Source organism: Notolabrus celidotus, chromosome 16, assembly GCF_009762535.1.
Source record: "Notolabrus celidotus isolate fNotCel1 chromosome 16, fNotCel1.pri, whole genome shotgun sequence".
NCBI classification, from domain to species: domain Eukaryota; kingdom Metazoa; phylum Chordata; class Actinopteri; order Labriformes; family Labridae; genus Notolabrus; species Notolabrus celidotus.
Window position 1 is genome coordinate 15,179,961 of NC_048287.1, and position 19,307 is coordinate 15,199,267.

Genomic DNA, 19,307 nt, shown 5'->3' on the forward strand with positions numbered 1-19,307 from the left:
TCAAAAAAAAATTGTAGCCAACAAAAATGAACATCAACCAAGATGTGCTGTCCAACAATTAGGTAACTGTAGAAACTGAACACTAGGTGGAGATACTGATACAGATACTGATTCGTCTAGATGTTCAAAGCAACAGGCAGGTACAGAAAGTGTGCCAAATAGTGTTTTTGATAGGTAATGCAATGTCCCTCTTTTTTTTTTTTTTTTGGTTCATTAACTTCCATAAGCCTGCTGTAGGCCTCAGCTGAAATATTAGGCTACTTTTAAAGTTGTGATTCACTTGATTAAAGGGTATACAATTATTCTAACCCTGTTTGAACTAACGTCTTAGATTAAACCGAAATTCCATTGTAATATGCCAAATTAAACTGAATTCTTATTTAAAGCTCGATTAACAGTATTTTCCACCAGTTCTGTTCTGTGTTTATTCTATGATAATAAATAAACCGAATCATATCAGGTCTAATGACGAAAGAAATGTGTCCAAAATATTCCTGTTTAATTGATAATAAAATCAAGGCTTACAAACATGTAGAAAAAGTAAAATAAAATGTACTCCCTCAGACAAACATCTCAAAGATAATGACATGGCATCAATTTGAATCAGCAGTAACCCAATCTCGATTCAACTTACCAGTGTACTAACTCCTGTAACTAGAAAATACATGTCTGGAGAATAAATTAAGGCTCATAAAAATGTCTCCAAATAACATAAATCTGATAAATTGTACACAGTAAAAGTTAATTTTTAAGAAACTTAAAAAATAAATGAGGTAAGGACACATGTTCATCCACAGCTGGAGTTCATTATAAAGTGCCATTTCATTTTTTAAGTGTCCATGTAAACACAAACACATGTTGTTATCAGTTATTCCACCGCGCTATGTGTTTGTCCCTCTGAGTTTGGAACAGTCTCGCGCCCGTGTAGTCCTGGAGACTGGCTCGGGCTACCGGAGAGGCTATTGTCCGTGTCGCTGCTGCCTTTACCAGGCCCTGGTTCCCCGCCCTCCTCCGACCCGTCCGCGTTGTGCGTCCTAGCGTGCTTGCTGAGGTGATCAGAGCGCATAAAGCGTTTGTGGCATATGGAGCACTCGAACCGCTTCTCCCCGGTGTGAGTGCGCAGATGCCTCTGGAGCTCATCGGAGCGCGTGAATCGTTTACCGCAGAAGAGCCAATTACAGACAAACGGCCTCTCCCCGGTGTGCCAGCGCAGGTGAGCCTTCAGGTGAGAGGTCTTGCCATAAACTTTACCGCAGCCGGGGATGTGGCAGCTATGCAAGCCTCTTCGCCGTGGGCTCGTGCCGCCCTGGCCGAGGCTCTCCGCTTCCTGACAGTTCGGACAGTCGCACGTGGCTCTACCGGAGTATCGCCGTGATGAGGAGCGGGAAGATGCAGGGAGAGAAACGACAGGGTTTACTGACAGTGTAGGTGCCCCAGCCGTCGTGGACTCTGTGTACGTGGCTGGGACAGGTGGTCTAAAGCCGTCAAACAGATGCTGTGTGGCGGGAAGCAGGTGCTGAGGGGCTCCGGGGCTGAAGGCGGAGCTGTAGTCAGAGCTGTAGCCGCTCAAAGGAGAGGGTATCCCGGTTGGGCTCTGTGAGTCCACCCAGCTGGTACCCATGTCCCACCAAGCAGCGGATCCATTACTGATATCTCCCACGGGCTTGAACCACGACTCATAGGGGTGCGCATGCATCCTCGGGTATATCCCAGCGATGCCTTCCACTGTGGAGGGGAATTTGCTCAGAAACACAGAGCGCTGCGCGTGCATGGGATCAGGTACACTGTTGTCTGAAGGCACCGCAGTTTGATACATCGCGTAATCATTTCCAAAAGGAGAGTTGGCTGCGGTCATTGAGAAAGCGCTGGATGTCTCCGTGAGTCCGTTCCCGTTACTCCTGGAGACAGTGGGAACCCCGAGTGTGCTGAGACATGCTCCCAGATGGCTGGTGCCCGGTGCGCTCCTTTTCCAAGGGTGAAATCCTTTTACGAGTCCCGGCAGTGCCCCGTCTGAGAGAGCGGGTGAGCACGAGGGGCTGGGGTCACCGATTCTGTTGCAGGTGGCGGCCAGCATGGCGAGAGGAGTGCTGCCTAACCGAGGCTCCTCCTGTGGGGAACACAAACACAACAATTTTAGGCTGTCACTCACGAACAGAGGCGAAACATGCTGTGCGTAACGGCGCGTAAAAACATGAGATAGTGTGTTTGTCGAGCGACAATGCCAATTATATTCAAATCATGTCGACTTCTAAGGTGAGTTAAATGGAAAACAAACGTTAAACAGACACTTGAGCTTTCAACTTAGTTGAGGTCATATGGTCTTTCAACAGCACCGACACTAATAACTGGTTGGATTGATAACTGCAGTTAAATAGATGTCGATGTATGTAAATAGATAAACTGTTACCCGTCCGTTTTGTTATTGACCGAATTTCGAAAATTACGTGCGCAACTTGAAGTTTTCTCTCACTATGGTTTAATATGCAGGCTACTTGCTTCTTCTCACTCTGTGAGTAAAGCTGTGATCGCAGAACATGCTGCGGCTACACTGTATCTATATTAGGCCTATGTGAATAATAGTCTATTGATTAACAAGACTACAGAATATCATATTTTAGAATACTACGTTCACCCTGTTCCCTAAATGCAACAGGCACACTGAACTCCGTAAGGAAAATACAACCACATTTGACCAAGATTTTGGTAACTTCTTAGTAAAAGAGGTAGAAAAACATGATACTTACCCCTAGCAGTGAAGCGGCCATGGACTGTGCTGTATTCTCTGTTGTGTGTCTGAGTGTGTGCTGGCGTTGGCAGGGTGTGATGAGTCTGTGTGTCTTCACTGACTGCTGGAGTAGTTGTATCTTCTTCACAGCTTTGAGGTGCCGCTCAGAGCCAAGGGACCAATCACAGACCAGCTCAGCCTGTCTCCAAACACTTTGGCTCGAGGTCGTTGTACATTTTAAGAGTAAGCTCGCGCAAGTGCGGTGCTCCAAATTGCAACAAGTGGGAGACACGGAGAGAAAAAATAAAACATCAGAATAACAAATTCCGTTTCGTTTTGGCCATACTAGGTCATAGTAGTCCTCGCATTCGTGTATCACGACTCAAAATATTACTGGCTTCTACTAAAGTTATAGTGTAATACAGAATTTAACAAAAGAGGATAACATGTAAAAACCTGAAAGAAACTGCATTTTCAAAGTAGAGGGGCACCTTATTAACAAATTAAAATAAGTTAAGACTTTGTGTGTATATATATTGTTGGCTGGTGGTCTTAAGTTCCAGACTTCAAGATCCTGAATATTTAGCCTACAGATCCTGGGCCTGATGTGTCAAACAGAAATGTTTGTTTCAGCTCCTATTAAAGTTGTGAAGCCGTGAAAACGGAGAGGCTGATGAATGAGAGGCGGCCCCGTCAGTCCCTTCCTTTCCCTGGGGCGTTTCCAGCCAGCCCTGGGGGAGGGAGGGGAGGACACCACTGCCCCCGCAATTTCATCTCTTTCAACACTAAACAAATGTTGGATTTACAAAAACACCTCTTCCTGTGTTTATCTCAGTTTTATAGATCATTAAAAAAATCACAGCTCAGACTAACTCTAGCTACTATGAGGAAACCTTTATTGTTTGAATGCAAACAGATAAATAGGTAATCCTATGTCATTGATAGTTCACTATGGTAAAGCAAAAGGAGAGGAACCTTAATATATTAGCAAACCAAAGTGGGAGCATTTCATTTGAATTTCAAATTTAATAAAACAGGCGGATTTAATCCATTTTCTTCATTTGCTTGGTATTAACTGCATCCATGCCCTTTCTTCATCTCACTTGTTCTATGACCAGCCTGAATGAAGTCAGCTGGACACACACATATGGGAAAGTTAATCAAATTCTTCATCCACTCAGCACAGCTCACCTCACACACACACACACACACACACACGCACGCACACACGCACGCACGCGCACACACACACACACACACACACACACACACACACACACACACACACACACACACACACACACACAACAACCCACCAACCCACCATTTATAACCCATCGCAAGATGAATTTTGGTAATGCAATGCTAAGACAAACGGCTTGCTCCGAGCATATAGTTCATAATGACTCCTCTTTGGAAATGTTATCTTGAGATATTACTGAAGATATGAGTAATAATTAAGGTTGTGTTTAATTCATTGTATAGGCCTAGACAATTAAAGCATGCAAAGAGTTAGATAATGCTATAAAATCTGAAAACTGAAACCCCTTCGGGACCAGTCCTCCTCTCTTTTGGTTAAAAATACAAGATGGGTTAGTGATAGGAACATGATTATTTAATGATGATAAACTGTAGGCCTTCACACTATTCACTGCATGCCACAGGCTGCTAGCTAGCTGCAGCTCTAAAGCTAGAGAGTTGTATGAGAGCCTGCTAAAGCAATAGCACAGCTAAACTATTGCTAAAGATAACTAGCTTAAAAAAAAAAAAAAAAAAAAAGCTCTTTGATCATTTTTGACCTTATTGGAATATATATGATTTGGGATAAATGTAAAATAAAAAATGAAATAAATATAAATGTGAATATTTAGTTTCACGTTTAGTTTTTGTTCCAAACATGAGGGATTATTTACAACAGATTCATCAGATCAGCAATCCCATTTCTTGCACATGTTCAAGACGATAAGCTCTCCCTTTTTTGTTGGTTTAAATGTTTTTTTATGTATCCCAGAATCACTGCAAATAAAGGACTCATCAAAGGCTGCTGATGCATAACTGAAGGTTTGTATGTGTCAAGTAAATGCAATTCAGCAGAGTAATAACATCAGACAGGAAGATGGAAATGTAGTACAACAATGAACAATACATTATGAGCTCAAATAACATATTCCAGTCATGTTTTTGTTTTCTCCAAAGACAGAGTGGATAATCTGAATGATTTTTGTTCTTATCTGTCACAGAGTTGGCCAACAAACTGAAAAACTCTAAAATCCCTTTCACTAACTTACTGTGTTTAATGCCTTTGGCCTTGGTAGGGAAATTCTATCTGCTTTTCTAATTCTATCTGTTAATCTGAGTTTGAAAATATATTTTAAAGTCAGTTTTAAAAATTACTATTAACGAAACTACATTCATTTTAGGGGCTCAGCCAAATAAACATTGTCCCAACCAAAACACACACACCCTTACAGCCTGAGGCCTGGCCATGTGCACAGGTGGAGTTTACAGTAGGCCATCTTGCCATCCTCACGAACCACCCAAACAGCTGTCCCTCTTTTAGATGCATTCTTTTCCCACACTGAAAGTGTGTGTGTGTGTGTGTGTGTGTGTACTTTAAAAGCCCCAAGTGAAACCCTGTCTGAGCCCCAACCTGTTCCTTTAGCGATGATAATGACCACATTATCACGCGCCATCGGACGTCAACAAAACAAGATTGTCGTGTGCTCTCCCCTCACTTTGTGGGCACTGAGTCAGAAAAAGCAGAGAGAAAAGAGTGAAATAAAGATCTGGCACTTCTCTAGAAGAGGGATGGGCGAGGTATTTTATTTCTCCTTGGTGTTTTCCTCAAGTCCTCTTTTGTCACTGGAGTAATAGTCAGAGTGATTCAGAGGGCAGGGCGGCCATCTTGGTCAGCTGCCCTGCTGAGACAATTAGCCAGAGAATCAAGGAGTCAAAAGGCAAGCTGCTAAACATGACACAAAAATATTCATCACAAGCAGGGGGTAAGACAGTCAAATTGTGTAAAGGAGAAAACAAAAGCCATTGGTTGCAGATTTTGCAATGTTCTGAGGTCCATTTATGTAGATTATTTTTGGAGGTTTTTGATGATATTTAAAAAATCTAAGAACACAAAGAGACTCTGAGTATTTATTGTGTAGGTGGATATGAATTCAGACTTGAAATTTTGAAATATTTCAGTTTGTTTTTTAATTGTGTACCATTTTCTTGTATGTTATTTTAGAAAAAAATAAAATGTAAGTTTTTAATTATAAAACTAAAATATTATAATTTAGTTATTATGTGTTAATGGACCATAGGCCTACTTTACAAGTGATATATTGAGTATGACAAGATGAGTCTCTTTGTTTACCACTATATCTTACCACAGAGGTGTACCGCTGACTGACTGACCTGAATTAGCCTGCGGTGCCCTTTGAGCTCAGCCCCTTGAACAAATTGAGAGAGGAAAAAATCATCCAGGTGAGCTGTATGCCAGGATGTGCCTGGAGCAGCTCCTCCTAGGCTTCCTGTAATTACAGCAAGGAGAGGGCACGTCCACAGTCTGTCAGCACGCAGCTGATGGACGACTGTGGCAGCCAAGCAGAGAGATGTGTTCAGGTTACAGCAATGAAAGTTACACACAAGTGATTTTTTAAGGTTCTCCTTTCACCTGCGTTTTCATAAGAGGATGATTAAGCTCTAAAACAAATTTTTTTCTCATGCAAACACACACATGAACTCCTTAATGCATCCGCACGTCTGTCTCTATGATGGAGGTATCTTGTGCACGCATAAAACCACAATATTCAAATCAATTGACCAGCATATTTGCCTCAAAGACAAACATTTAAACACACCAGCTTGTTTTTCCTTGGAGTGAGTGAGAGGAAGAACAGTCTTTTAACAGTTTAAAAGATGCATAGAAGAGACGTAATCGATGTGTTTGTGGCTACATCACTTTAATAACTTTCAAATAACAATAAAACTTTCTAACTTTATTGTCATAAAGTTCATATACTTAATGCCTTTTAGCCTATTGCTGCTAAATGAGGTCACTCTGCTGTAGTAATTGTGTTATTACAATTGTTGATATTTGGTACTGTTAAGTCATCATAATAAAATGCACACAGCAATATATAGGTCATCATTAAGGTTACGTTCTATTCCAATGGTTTTACAGTTATGTCCGATGTGACCTCTATGACATGCACATACTAACATCTAACAATATATCATAAGGTCATCATCACCTGGCTTAGTAATAAAACTGAATCTGATTAGTCCAAACCTCTCCTAAATTCTCAACAGTAAAAGCCTGTTACCTGTTGACACTGTGGCAACAATGTTTGTTTCTGTAAGTATTCTAAAAAGGTAAACATTGTGGCTAAACAATAGTTTCTATCTCAGGCTGCGGAAAGATGACAGTTACCAGGCACAGATGTGAGAGCAGCCTGAGGATTAACTGGGCCCCAACCATCTCTAATAGGGAAAAGTGGAGTCTGTCCTGTAGAAGAGCTGGTGTGTGCATCCCTAAGTCACTGACAAAGTAACATAGCAAAGTGGTAAAGTGGTAGTGATGATAGCAACATTGTTAAAGGATGTGACATTCACGTCATGTATGCTTAAAGGTGTGTCAACTGCAAAACTCGAAGAAGAAGAGCTGAATGAGGATGAACTTCAGCATAGATATTCCTGAAGAAGTCCTGCTCACTTTGCTTAAAATTACCTTCAATGGAAATGTTCAGTATAATGTGAGTTATAACAAATATACAAGCTATGTTTTTAACTTGACTGTGAAGTACAGGATTATGTATAAAAAAAAGACAAATAAGAAGACTAAATTAATTATCTCTATAATTTCATTTTACTTTAGTTGTTTTAGTAAACACACAGTAATGTTATGCAAGTAATATATAAGATATGGACTGTACTGTAGTTGATTAGTACTACAATAAATTTAGCAAATATTTAAGTGCAACCACAGACAGAATACTAGAGGGGTGCACCAGTTTGGCTGAGTGGTTAAGTCACGGGCCCTACAGAGACTTTATAGTCCTCCCGCCCCTTTCCCGCATGTCACCCCCCACTCTCTCCCCCAGTTCCTTGCTCCATCAACTGTCCTATATCACTCCACATAAAGGTGTAAAAAGACTTAAAATATTACTTAACAATTTTCATAACATCAGAGGGTAAAACAAGTTCAACAATGTAGTCTAATAGAGTCACTTCAGATTTAGAATTTAACCACATTATTCAGCCTTACAAGATGCTTTGACAACATATCTGTAACCCCACCGAAATTCACCTTATGTGTGTATCTCTATCTGTCTTATACACAAACATGCAAGGGGTCAGAAGGGGCATCTCTCATCAGTCTATCTATGTTCTAGACTGAGGGAATCCTGGCCAAAGTAATCACGCTGCTGTAGCCCTTCATTCACATTCATGTATACATCAAATCTGCATACAGCAGCAGACACACTCATTCATGAAATGAGTGCATAGATTCATGGGTGAGGGGGGATGAGGGAGGCTCTGCTGGGTGTTTTTGAGGCACAAGTTTGGGCTGAAGGTGAATTAAAATTGCACTTTATGAGCAGCATCTCTCTTTGTTCCACACACACACACACACACACACACACACACACACACACACACACACACACACACACACACACACACACACACACACACACACACACACACACAGTTAGGGTAGGGTTGATGGATGCCCGGGTTTTCTTAAGTCATACATCACAGAGGTCATTTAACCTGCCAACACATCTGCTGTCTCTGCCCTCAGAAAGAGAGGAAGAGGAGGGGAGAGAAGACAGATTTATAAAGGCGAGGGGGAGAATTATGCAGGGCGAGAGAGAATGAGACTGTGATTAGTAACTGGAGTGGATGAAAGGCTCTAATTCTGCCTCTCTCTTGCACCCACACACACAAACACACACACACACACACACACACACACATGCACGCATGCATGCACACACACACACACACACAGACACACACACACACACGCACGCACGCACAGGCTCATGCTGTAAAGTGGTGTCTTTCTTAACAAGCAGAAGATGCTTGCGTTATGAGTTTCTCTGCTCATCCACAAACTTTCATCCTGTCCGTTAACTCTTCACAATAAAACAGAAGATTTATGCCAAGCACCCATTCAGCACCCCATCATATTAATGAGATGCATTCAAGAGAGGAGTTCTCATTGATTTCTGTCAATATTGTTGACGTTTGTGAGGTGGTCGATAGCTTTTATCCACTCATGCTGTGCCCTGTTGACTTACCATAGCTGCCTCTAAACTGGAGCGTTATCTCCTCGTATGTTAAACCTGAAGTTATCAAGATATTTATCCTAGAATTGGGAATATTTAGGTCAAGATGAACATACCTCCAATCTGGCAAAATAATGTCTTACTCTTATCCTTCATTAAACTCAAAATGGATGCATTATTAAGTATCCCCCCCATACAGTATGTACTAAAAGTAATGAGCTAAATACCAAAACACATTTCAGAACTATGCTGCAGTCGTAACTAATTATGCTGTAAAATTAGCATTTTAACATGCAACCAAATGGGGGTTCCTTGGTTTTTGCAGCATACCTCAAGTGGACACTCAAGGAACTGCAGCTTTCTTGCACATGACTGATCATCAGGCGCACAGGGTACAAAGGAATGTGATTTTACTCTTCTTGTGTCCTTATTTTATATCAGTTTTGCAATTATTTGTTTTGGAGCTTACACATGAGTTTGAGCCTGGCTAACTCTATCCTTCTTTGCTCTTTATTCTAAGCTAAGCAGCTATAATTAGAAGATAAATATGAAAGTGGTCTAATTATTTTTTATTGTTGGCAATGCAGTAACTGTGTATTTTTTCCATCTCGCCAATTTATTCTGCAATCTTGTATGTTTAAGAAGGTTGCTATTTGAGGTTATTGATAAGAAAATTGACACTAATATGAACTAAATTACTAACATTTTACAGACACAGAAAGGTTATATTATGAGTTAATGATGGCATTTCTCTTTGTCCTACATGAGGCATCCTGTGCTACAGAACAGAGGAATTAGTATGACTTTTCTATATAGTGGATGAAGGCAATTGTAGGGGTTAACGTGATAAGTGGGAGCGGATGTGGCAGTAAAAGTCTGTTATTATGGTGTTTGCCACAGCTGGCTCTGACACACTAATTCAGACACAGCAGATCAGCACACATGTCCTCATTTCTGAATTACACACACTCCAATAGCGCCATGTTTTCGCACACCAGGGAGGATGGGAGATGAAAGAAGAAGAGGAAGACTTGGAGAGGGGGATGAAGATATAAAAAGAGAAAGGATAGTGACTCCATACGTCAGACATGTTTTCATTTTTATAATCTTTTTTAAATCCACAGAGACATTTTTTTTACTCAACTGAAGCTGGAGATGTTCTTCAGCATCAAGCACAGAAGAGCACTCAGATACACCAAACTACACTCTCTGCCACACACACATACACACACAAACTTTTTCTCACTCCTTGATTAAATCCTGCTCTGACCGTGATCTCTGTTCTCTTCTCCACCAATAACACTGTTCATCCCTCTTTTTGCTCTTTCCCCAACACACATACATGCACACATAGCACACAGACACACACTTTTCAGACAGGGAGATTAATTTACCCATGTTCATTTTTCAACTTCGGCGTCTTCTCCGTGTTTAATGTGTGTTTAAATGTGTGTGTGTCAGCTGATTGATGCGTAGAAGCCCAGGAGCATAATCATACACTTCCAGATGTCATTTTTCACTTTCAGCCCTGATGGATGGACTCAATGTGTCTGATCACTGCTACCTCAGTGTGGGGGGTCTAGGTCATCTTTCAGGTGTGTGTGTGTCTGTTTTTGTGTGTCTCTCATTGACTAGCAGTCCATCTGTCCGTCTGAGGTACATAGTGATTGAGTGGACCCTCTCTTCCCCATCAGAGAGCTTGTTGGTGGGGTCAGTGCTTTTGTCTTTACCAGCCATGGCACCCAACATAGTTTGTGTTTACGTGTGTGTATGTGTGTCTCAGAGTGATTTTAAAGAGAAATTCCAACTTCTATGCTCTTACATCAAATATTAAGTGCTTAGAATGCTCCCTTAAAAACGTACACTTATCTGACTGAAGTGCATAAAAGTACCTCAAGCACTATCACTATCACATCCTTAGATTCTTATTAATTCATCACTTAACTGAAAATTCAACTGCTAATATAATAGTCTGTGAAAACAGTATAACAGTTGTATAAAAGTTTGAGAATTTTATGTTCTTATATTTCTGCTGCTGAGACATTTCCATATATGTAGGATCATATCATATCCGTTCATATTTATTGCATCACACAATACCTTGTAGTATAGTATAGTATAGTATAATATAGTATAGTATAGTATAGTATAGTATAGTATAGTATAGTATAGTATAGTAAAGTAAAGTAAAGTAAAGTAAAGTAAAGTAAAGTAAAGTATAGAATAGAAGAATAGTATAGTATAGTATAGCATAGTAGAGTAGAGTAGAGTATAGTATAGTTTATTATAGTATAGTATAGTTTATTATATTATAGCATACTATATTATAGTATTGTATTGTATAGTATATTATAGTACAGTATAGTATAGTTTATTATATTATAGTATAGTATCGTAATGTATTGTATCATATCTTATTGTATGGTAACGTATCATGTGGTGACGTATCATATTGATTGTATCGTATTGTATCATATCTTACTGATCTTACTGTATCAGATTATATCATATTGATCGTATGGTAAGGTTTAATATCGTACGGCATTGTTTGGTTTTGTAACGTATCGTTATGGCTTTATTTTATTCCGTTGTATCGTATTTACCTTGAGTTTAAGATAATGTGATACAAGATTGCCTCAAAAAACTTTTATTTTACTCCCTCACCCCTTAAACATATATTGTGGTAATTCTCATTCTGATAAAACGCAATTTTACTTTGAACGTGAGGTTGGTAATAAGTGAGTGAATGGAGCTGATGAAATTCATGACCAGGGTGGGAATTGTTTTGTGTCATACTACCCACCAAATAAGCATGAGGTTAGTTTCTTATTGTAATATTTAAATATGTTTGCATTAAAATAAGTTTTGAGCTGCCTTTTTTGCATAGTTATTATATTTTTCATTTTTTTTGAGTTTTTTTATAATCAGTGCTCATATTGGTTTTTGGACTTTCAAATCTTTAAATAATTAAATCTTGACTATCAGTGTGATTTACTGCAACATGCGATTACCAAGTAATTGAAGTTATGAAGGTCTGATTGTTTCGAAATTTTGAAAGAATCTTGCCCTCTGAAATATTGGACGCTCAAATTTGTCCAGTGCAAAATGGAAGAGCCCACATAAATATTCTTCAGAAACTTTTGCCATTTCAACTTAACTCTATGTAATTATTAGTGAGGTGTGTGAATGGGATAAAAATGACTTAATCTAAATGGACTAAACTACTTTATTGGACATATTCTTTCAATAACAGCAATGCACGCACAAATTCCTGCAGATAGATCCATATAACCACGCTTTAGAAAGATCCACACTATTCATGCTATGCTCCTGGTTAACCAGTGCTTCTCCCACTCATTGCGCTTCACTTCGCCACAATGGCTGCCATAAAATTGGGGGATAGAGGGAGCAGAGGAGGAAGGGGGAGGTTTAAGAAAAGCATTGAGAGATGGCTTGATGTTAAATTGACTGGAAAAAAGCTGCTTGCTTTTTCATGCTAATTGCCATGCAACAAATTGTTAATTTATTCCACAAAGAGATGCAAAATACCCCCAGATTCAACTGAAAATGTGCACACTTCAAAGGCCACTTTGAATTTAACATATCATTTATGTGTATGACATTCACATATTTATACTCTTAGCATTACACGCACACAGACATAAAAGTCCTGCTTTACATGGTCCTCAAACCATTGCAGGGTAAGTGGAGGCGAGACAAAGATTAGAGAAAAGAACACAGCTCAATACACATCCTCCACTCTCCTCCAGTCTCACACTTTCTCACACACACACATTCTTACACACTTTCTTGTACCAGGCTCAGGTGGTTTTGAGGTGATTTCACGGTTGCTGTTTTATTGATGGTTCCCGTCAAACATGAAACGCGTCTTTTTCCCAACCTAACCACACACACATGCACTGCCTCTGGGCTGTCATTCAGAACATACACAGACAGCCAAAAACTAGTGGTTGGCGTCAGCTGCACCGGGCCCACAAGTCATGTCAGGTCCTGCTCTGAACTACACACACATTAACACACTTATCTCGGATCTTTATGGTGTGCTGCACCCTCCACTTAGCACTGCTGTAAAGGTCTTCCTGAACTCGTACAAGAAGAGCATCTTCAAAGAGGCACACACACACACACTGGAGAGTCACACAGACTTCTGAGCGGACTTAATCATTTCACATTTAGCTTCAAAGAGACTGTTAAAACGCACGCTTGCTCACTGTCTGAAAGCACAGCATGGGTTCTGTCCTCTTGAATAGTCTCTCCATTTTGGCTTAATTCTGCATCTCTGAGCTCAGCTGCATTTAGTTGCCGAAATGTTAACGGTGAAACAACGGAGATAATGAGGAGTATATTTCCTTCCTAGTGCATTTCTCAATCACTTGTGTTCACACCCGCACCTCATAAACAAAGAGGGAAGGTTTAAATGTCCTGAACAATAAAATAATCTTGTTAGTCAGGCAATTATCCTGACTCGTGGAATTTTGTGTTGCAACTTCTAGTGTAATAATTATATAGTGTAACTGATACATTTCTGCATCATTTGTTTACAGCAGAACCAATCATTATTCATGTTTTGACTACATTTAAAAATGTGTGATTACTGGGGTCACAGGTCAACCGAAAGTTCAGTCTCAGTTCAAGGTTTTGCTTCTATCTCTCTCTTAATGATGTTACATTTTTAAAGCATCTCATCTCCTGTCCTCAGGAGCTCTTTGTTGTGACCTTTGACCCCCTGGAAGCTGACCGCAGGTTGACTTTTCCCCTCTCTTGGTGCATGTGTATTGTCTCAAATGTTACCTGAACACGTTTGAGGAGAAGAGAATATGCAGGGAAACCTCACCTGCTGTACGAACACACAGATAAGTAAAATGCATAGTGCATACTGCGGCACACATGAATGCACATAATAAATACCTGCAGTTGTCGCCTGTGCACACATTCTGCACATTCTGGCCATTCAGACTCAGGCTTTGAAGGCACCTTCTGAGACACAAGTCTTGTAATTACGCTGTTGGAACAAAGAGAGGTAAACAGACCAGCAAACAGTTTGTTAGTCGTCGGTGCCTTCTGAGGAGTGTTTGCATGCAGACGAGAGAAAAGTACAGACAAAATACACCATATGCTGGGAAAGAGCATTTCACAATCTATCATATCACAACACATTAAGGTACAACACATGGCTGTCCACCAATGAGTCTGGTTGTGCTCAAAGTTTCTGCCTGTCAAAGAGAAGGTTTGCATCACCCCTGCTGCCAAGTGCATGCTCATTGGTGGATTAAGTTAGGACTAATATCACAAATAGTCTAGTTCTGCATCTTAGTGTGTTATGATTACTTTAATTGTGATACAGAGCTAAATCAGTGAAAATGAATTGATTGATTTAGGAAAATGTATAGAAATAAAGAAAATTGGTCGCTCTTTTGTTCATCTGACCAAACTTCTCAGCTTACCCACTCATTGCAGGTGCACGTGCAACTATGAATCAGGTTCTGCTCAGGGTTTTTGCTCATTGGAAGGAAGTTCTTCCTTGAATTTGATCTAAATGAATAACACAACACCAAGGTTGGTCTAGGCCTTATCTTTATTTAAGTCTCATGTTGTGATCTAGCAATGTTTTCAAAAAAATGGGTTGATTGATAACTTATTGTGTGAGTCAATAATAAAAGAGTTGCCCTGTTTCTGATTCCAAGAATCGCCAAAGTTGATATAAAACCCATATCATGTATATAGTTTGACTTATCAATAGAACTGTAAAAAGCAGGAAATTGAAACCCAGCAGTTAACAATACAGGCAGTGTGACATGTATTCAAAGCTTTCCTAGTTGCCAAGTTTTATTCTCAAATAAAAAAGTCATGGTGGTTGTCCAGTTAGTTACTGACTCCCTGCATCAACCAATTCTCACTGAAACCCAGCAGTGGTTGATACCAGTATCCTGCCCAGCACCAACAGATTTTTCCATTTCAACACAGAATCTGTGAATAGAAATAACTTCAACGCGTACAGAACATGATCAGGTAAGATGCAAGAGAAACCCTCACCACAGGGGGCACCAAAACCAACACACCGAGTTCCTCACAGGAAAATCACTTTTATACTGTTTAGAAGCCTTTCCAATGTTCTTCATAAAAGCACTTTAAATGAAGTGACATGATTTTAGTTAAAAAGACATAATTTGTGAAAACTGCATTTCCAATTAAAACCATCTTCCCCGCTGAGAGGCCTGATTCACTCATTACTTATCTTACAATGGGACATCTGATCTGAATACATGTTACACATTGGACAGCTCACAAGGACAAATTGAAAGTATACATGGTTTCAGACTGACCTTGGCGTTTCTCAGAGAACGCACAGATTTGATCTGATGAACGGGATCTTCTGAGGGTTCGAATCAAATGAATCATTGAAACCGCTGTGAACGACAAGACCAAGACAAATTTTCTCTTGGATGACATATTTATTATCAAGTATAAGAAGAATTTTCATTCCACCTAATAAATCTTATTTGACAAATGTTTTGGTTGTGATAGCATCTGCCAAATTTGTATCCTGTTGACACACCCCATTACACACATGCACAGTCACACACACACACACACACACACACACACACACACACACACACACACACACACACACACACACACACACACACACACACACACACACACACACACACACACACACTGACACCAACTCACTGAAAGTACCGCTGTTTACTTTAACAAGCAAACACCTGCTCTCAGCCTCGTGATTGAGTCTTGTAACATTTCCAGCACAGACAAGCAGCCTGTTGATTCACAAAAACAGGTTGTCAGGAGGAGATTGAATTACTTAACCTTCATGTCTGAGCTGAATCATTTAGATGAATGAATTTACTCCTTCATTCTTTGGTTTTGTTACTTAAAGGTGATTGTAAGTTTTGCCTGCTTAAAAGGAAACATGGGTGTACAGAAATGCCAGCAGCAGGCAGTAAATTACATCTAATATAACTTTTTGAAAAGTTATGAAGTTGAATAATAATAGTAATACATTGTTTACTGTATTTGCAGCGCATTTGCTGTTGATGCAGTTGTTTCAATGTGTTCTTTCATTTGAAAAACTTAAACATTGTGTTGTTTTTTAAGACTATGAATGTGTTTGTGAATTAGCATTGCTTCCTAATTTGCTGCTTGTCTCTAATGGAAATAATTTGACCTGATAATTTCAGTACTCATGAAGAAATGGGAGGTTTCAAAGGTCATTTAAAGCTCCCGTGAGGAGTTTAGCTGTCCGTCAAACTGACTGAAATTATCACTGGTGCCTCTTTGTACCCGACAAAAGCAATTGAAACCATCAGCATAAAGACTGACTACTTATTTGAAGTTAGATTTGTAATGTTTAAAAACCACTGGCGGGGGTAGGTGTCAAACTGATGAACTGCACACTGCAAAAAAAGCAATTTTTCACATTCTCTATGGCAAAGATTTGAGATGAGTCGTACATTTGAGTGTTAAAGTAAAGCAGGGTGAGATTTAGATTTTTTGTAAACAAAAACACTACCCACATGTGTACAGGACAATATCAGAAGATCTGTTGCGTATACCAAAAACAACACAAACTGTAAATTCCTCATAGGAGATTTAAGGGGGGAAAAATATATATGTAATATTTCTGCCACATGATTATTTCCCTCCTAATGTTATAATAGAAGTTTTTTTTATTAAGATGCTAAAGCAGCCCTCTAAAAATCAGACATCTGCCGCAGATTTATTTTGATATCTACACGTTCAATATGTTAGTTTGTATCACTATGTTGATGACAGCAGGTAGAAAAACAAGGTGATAAGAAATGTATTGAAATATAACGTATATGCAAGTAGATGTGGATGGTGTTTTGATATGGATGAGGATGGAAACCAATCCAATTAAACTACTGCTCTACAGCTGGCATGTCAAAACAAAAAAACAAGCGGTGCAATAAAAAATACATTGCAAACATTCAGACAGATACCAAAAAATCCCCTCCAACAAAAGGTGTTTCTCATTGTGGTTACATGCACGTACCGCCTACACCCTGACCTGGCACCATGCCTACTAAGACACACTGGTTTTTTTCCACTTAATCCAGACACCAGGAAGCATCAATCATTCAGCTATCATTACAGAGAGACGCTGCCAACTTTTACAGAGCTAATGCTACTCCAATCCAGAGTAAGGGACTCCAGTCATGTTTCAGGATATCAAAGAAGCAGGCATCGGGTTTAGTGTTTGTGAACGTGGTCAAATAATTTAAAGGTCAAGCAAAAGTTTACCCTCCTTCGTACAAGTTTGTTTGTGTATGTAATAGTTTTAGGAAGTTAAGATAATTAGTCATAGTTAGACAATGACATCATCAATCTCATTCAAAGTTACTGTCTCTAAAGCGTGAGCAGGGGATGACTTTTTATTGTATCTACTCATCTCTAATCACAGCTTGTAGCTGGTTACAGGAAAGTTATGCGAGACGTGTCTGTAATCACCTGTCAACAAGTTCCTCAGGTCTGCACACTCACACACACTTACACACACTTACACACATACAGATGGTATGAACGACAAAGGCATCTGCCAAAACATTAACTCATGGTAGAAGTCATAAATCTTTCTGTCTTTACAGCCTAACCTTTAGGAGAGGGAGACATCCTGACGCCAGGGCAGCATGTGACAAATGCACACCTACGCATATGGGTTTATGTGTGTGCAGAAAAATCTGAGAATTCACAAAAACATTATGACTCACATAGGACAACATGGCTGGATGCACACTAACAGTGAGGTGGACAATACAGTCAGCATGATGTGTGACGTAAATATTGATGTCTGAGCAATCAGTCTAAAGTGTAATCTTTTTTCACACTGATTTGGTCTGACATGTAAGTTGTTAAGTAAACCATCGTATATATAAAGAATTCCAGCTTTGATCAATCTTTATGTCCAAAGTGTAGGACATCAAGAAAAACATACTAGCTCATTTGCATGTTCATTTCGAAACATTTGAAACATGCTTTCATGTTTTTCTTCAGATATATTTTAACTGATTCAGAGCATCAGGATGATGTTTCACTTTCACAGTCAGATCCAAGGCCTTTGCTCTCAGCTGGAGTTTGCATGAGAGAAACACTAACTGCCAACTGAGAGTGTACAGCTTTAAAGATAACAAGTCAACATAACTCCTGGCTTAAATCTAGTCACAACTTTATATCTTCTGAGGTTAGAACGTTTACATTTCTCACATTTCTGTCATAATTTCTCCCTTCTCTCCATGACTCGTTTTCGCATTTTTCAAATCGTGACCTGAGGATTTGTGTCCACAAAAAGCTGCAATTGTTTTGCTCACTTATAAAACTCCAAACGAAACAGGATATTAAAATACATTTTGTTACAGATATTCGGACATATATTTCAATTTTTATAAACAAGAAAGGAGCTATGAACTTCTTTGCAATGCTAGGTGTATGCAGGCCATGTATTTTGGTACAACTTTATTTGAAGGAAAGGAAAAGCAGTTTCACTTTTCTGTTCCCAACAAAGAGTACTTTAAGGACTTTATGTAAATCTGTACTTTAAGCAAATATTTTTACATCCAAAGGGAATCCTATAGAGCGGGTTTTAAATTACAAGTACTTGGGTTTTATCCTAGATCAGGAGATTTCATTTAAAGCTCATATTAATGATTTGCCTACTGAACTTCGTGTGAAGCTTGGGTTCTTTTTTAGAAACAGAACCTGCTTCTCTCTCAGGGTCAGAAAGAAACTAGTGACAGCGACCTTCTTACCCCTTCTTGACTACGGGACAGACAACGTGAGAGCACTGAACAGTGCCTGTGTTTTAAACCTTAAATGATTGTTATTGTTTTGTTACAGCCTCCACACCTCTTATTCATATTGTAAAACACTATGCATTTATAAATTGTATGTTTTAATTTGTACTGTCATTTCTGTGTAACTGTTTTTATGACATGTGCTGCTGACCTCTTGGCCAGGTCACCCTCGTGAAAGAGATCCTGATCTCAATGGGTTTTTACCTGGTTAAATAAAGGTTAATAAATAATAAACAAAAAATTTATCATAGCAAAGTGATTGTTTTCATTACATATAACTTCATACCTGACTACTTTTTTGGGGGGTAAGTATCAAAGTTTCAACTCAGGACCCGACATTCTCAACTTAATCAGATTATAATGCATTGCCGTAAAATTTAAACCAAAATCAACATTTGTTTTGCTAGTTTTTCTTTGAAAGCGGAAGCACAT

The 19,307-nt window shown here is 39.4% G+C and overlaps 1 protein-coding gene and 1 long non-coding RNA gene across 3 annotated transcripts; both read right to left on the reverse strand.

The window, feature by feature from the left end:
• Positions 1–155: 155 nt before the first annotated feature.
• sp8a (sp8 transcription factor a) lies at positions 156–2,892 on the reverse strand. The gene is made up of 2 exons (XM_034705347.1): positions 2,745–2,892; positions 156–2,107 (listed from the first exon to the last, which is right to left on the reverse strand). Exons 1-2 carry the CDS (start codon positions 2,763–2,765, stop codon positions 869–871), a joined length of 1,260 nt encoding a protein of 419 aa, XP_034561238.1. The 5' UTR covers positions 2,766–2,892; the 3' UTR covers positions 156–868.
• Positions 2,893–5,443: 2,551 nt separating this feature from the next.
• LOC117828232 lies at positions 5,444–15,450 on the reverse strand. 2 transcript variants are annotated; one of them, XR_004634363.1, is made up of 4 exons: positions 15,363–15,450; positions 13,948–14,041; positions 6,137–6,312; positions 5,444–5,643 (listed from the first exon to the last, which is right to left on the reverse strand). It is a non-coding gene; the product is annotated as an uncharacterized LOC117828232 (long non-coding RNA). The 2 variants fall into 2 exon arrangements; XR_004634364.1 differs by having other exon boundaries at positions 5,444–5,646.
• Positions 15,451–19,307: the final 3,857 nt, after the last annotated feature.

What these genes read in the sequence shown, in the direction of transcription:
- sp8a (XM_034705347.1), bottom strand. Translation starts at nt 2,765, where the DNA reads ATGGCCGCTTCACTGCTAGGG. An exon ending in TGGCCGCTTCACTGCTAGGG is followed by an intron (nt 2,108 to 2,744) that starts GTAAGTATCATG and finishes TGTTCCCCACAG; the next exon opens with GAGGAGCCTCGGTTAGGCAG.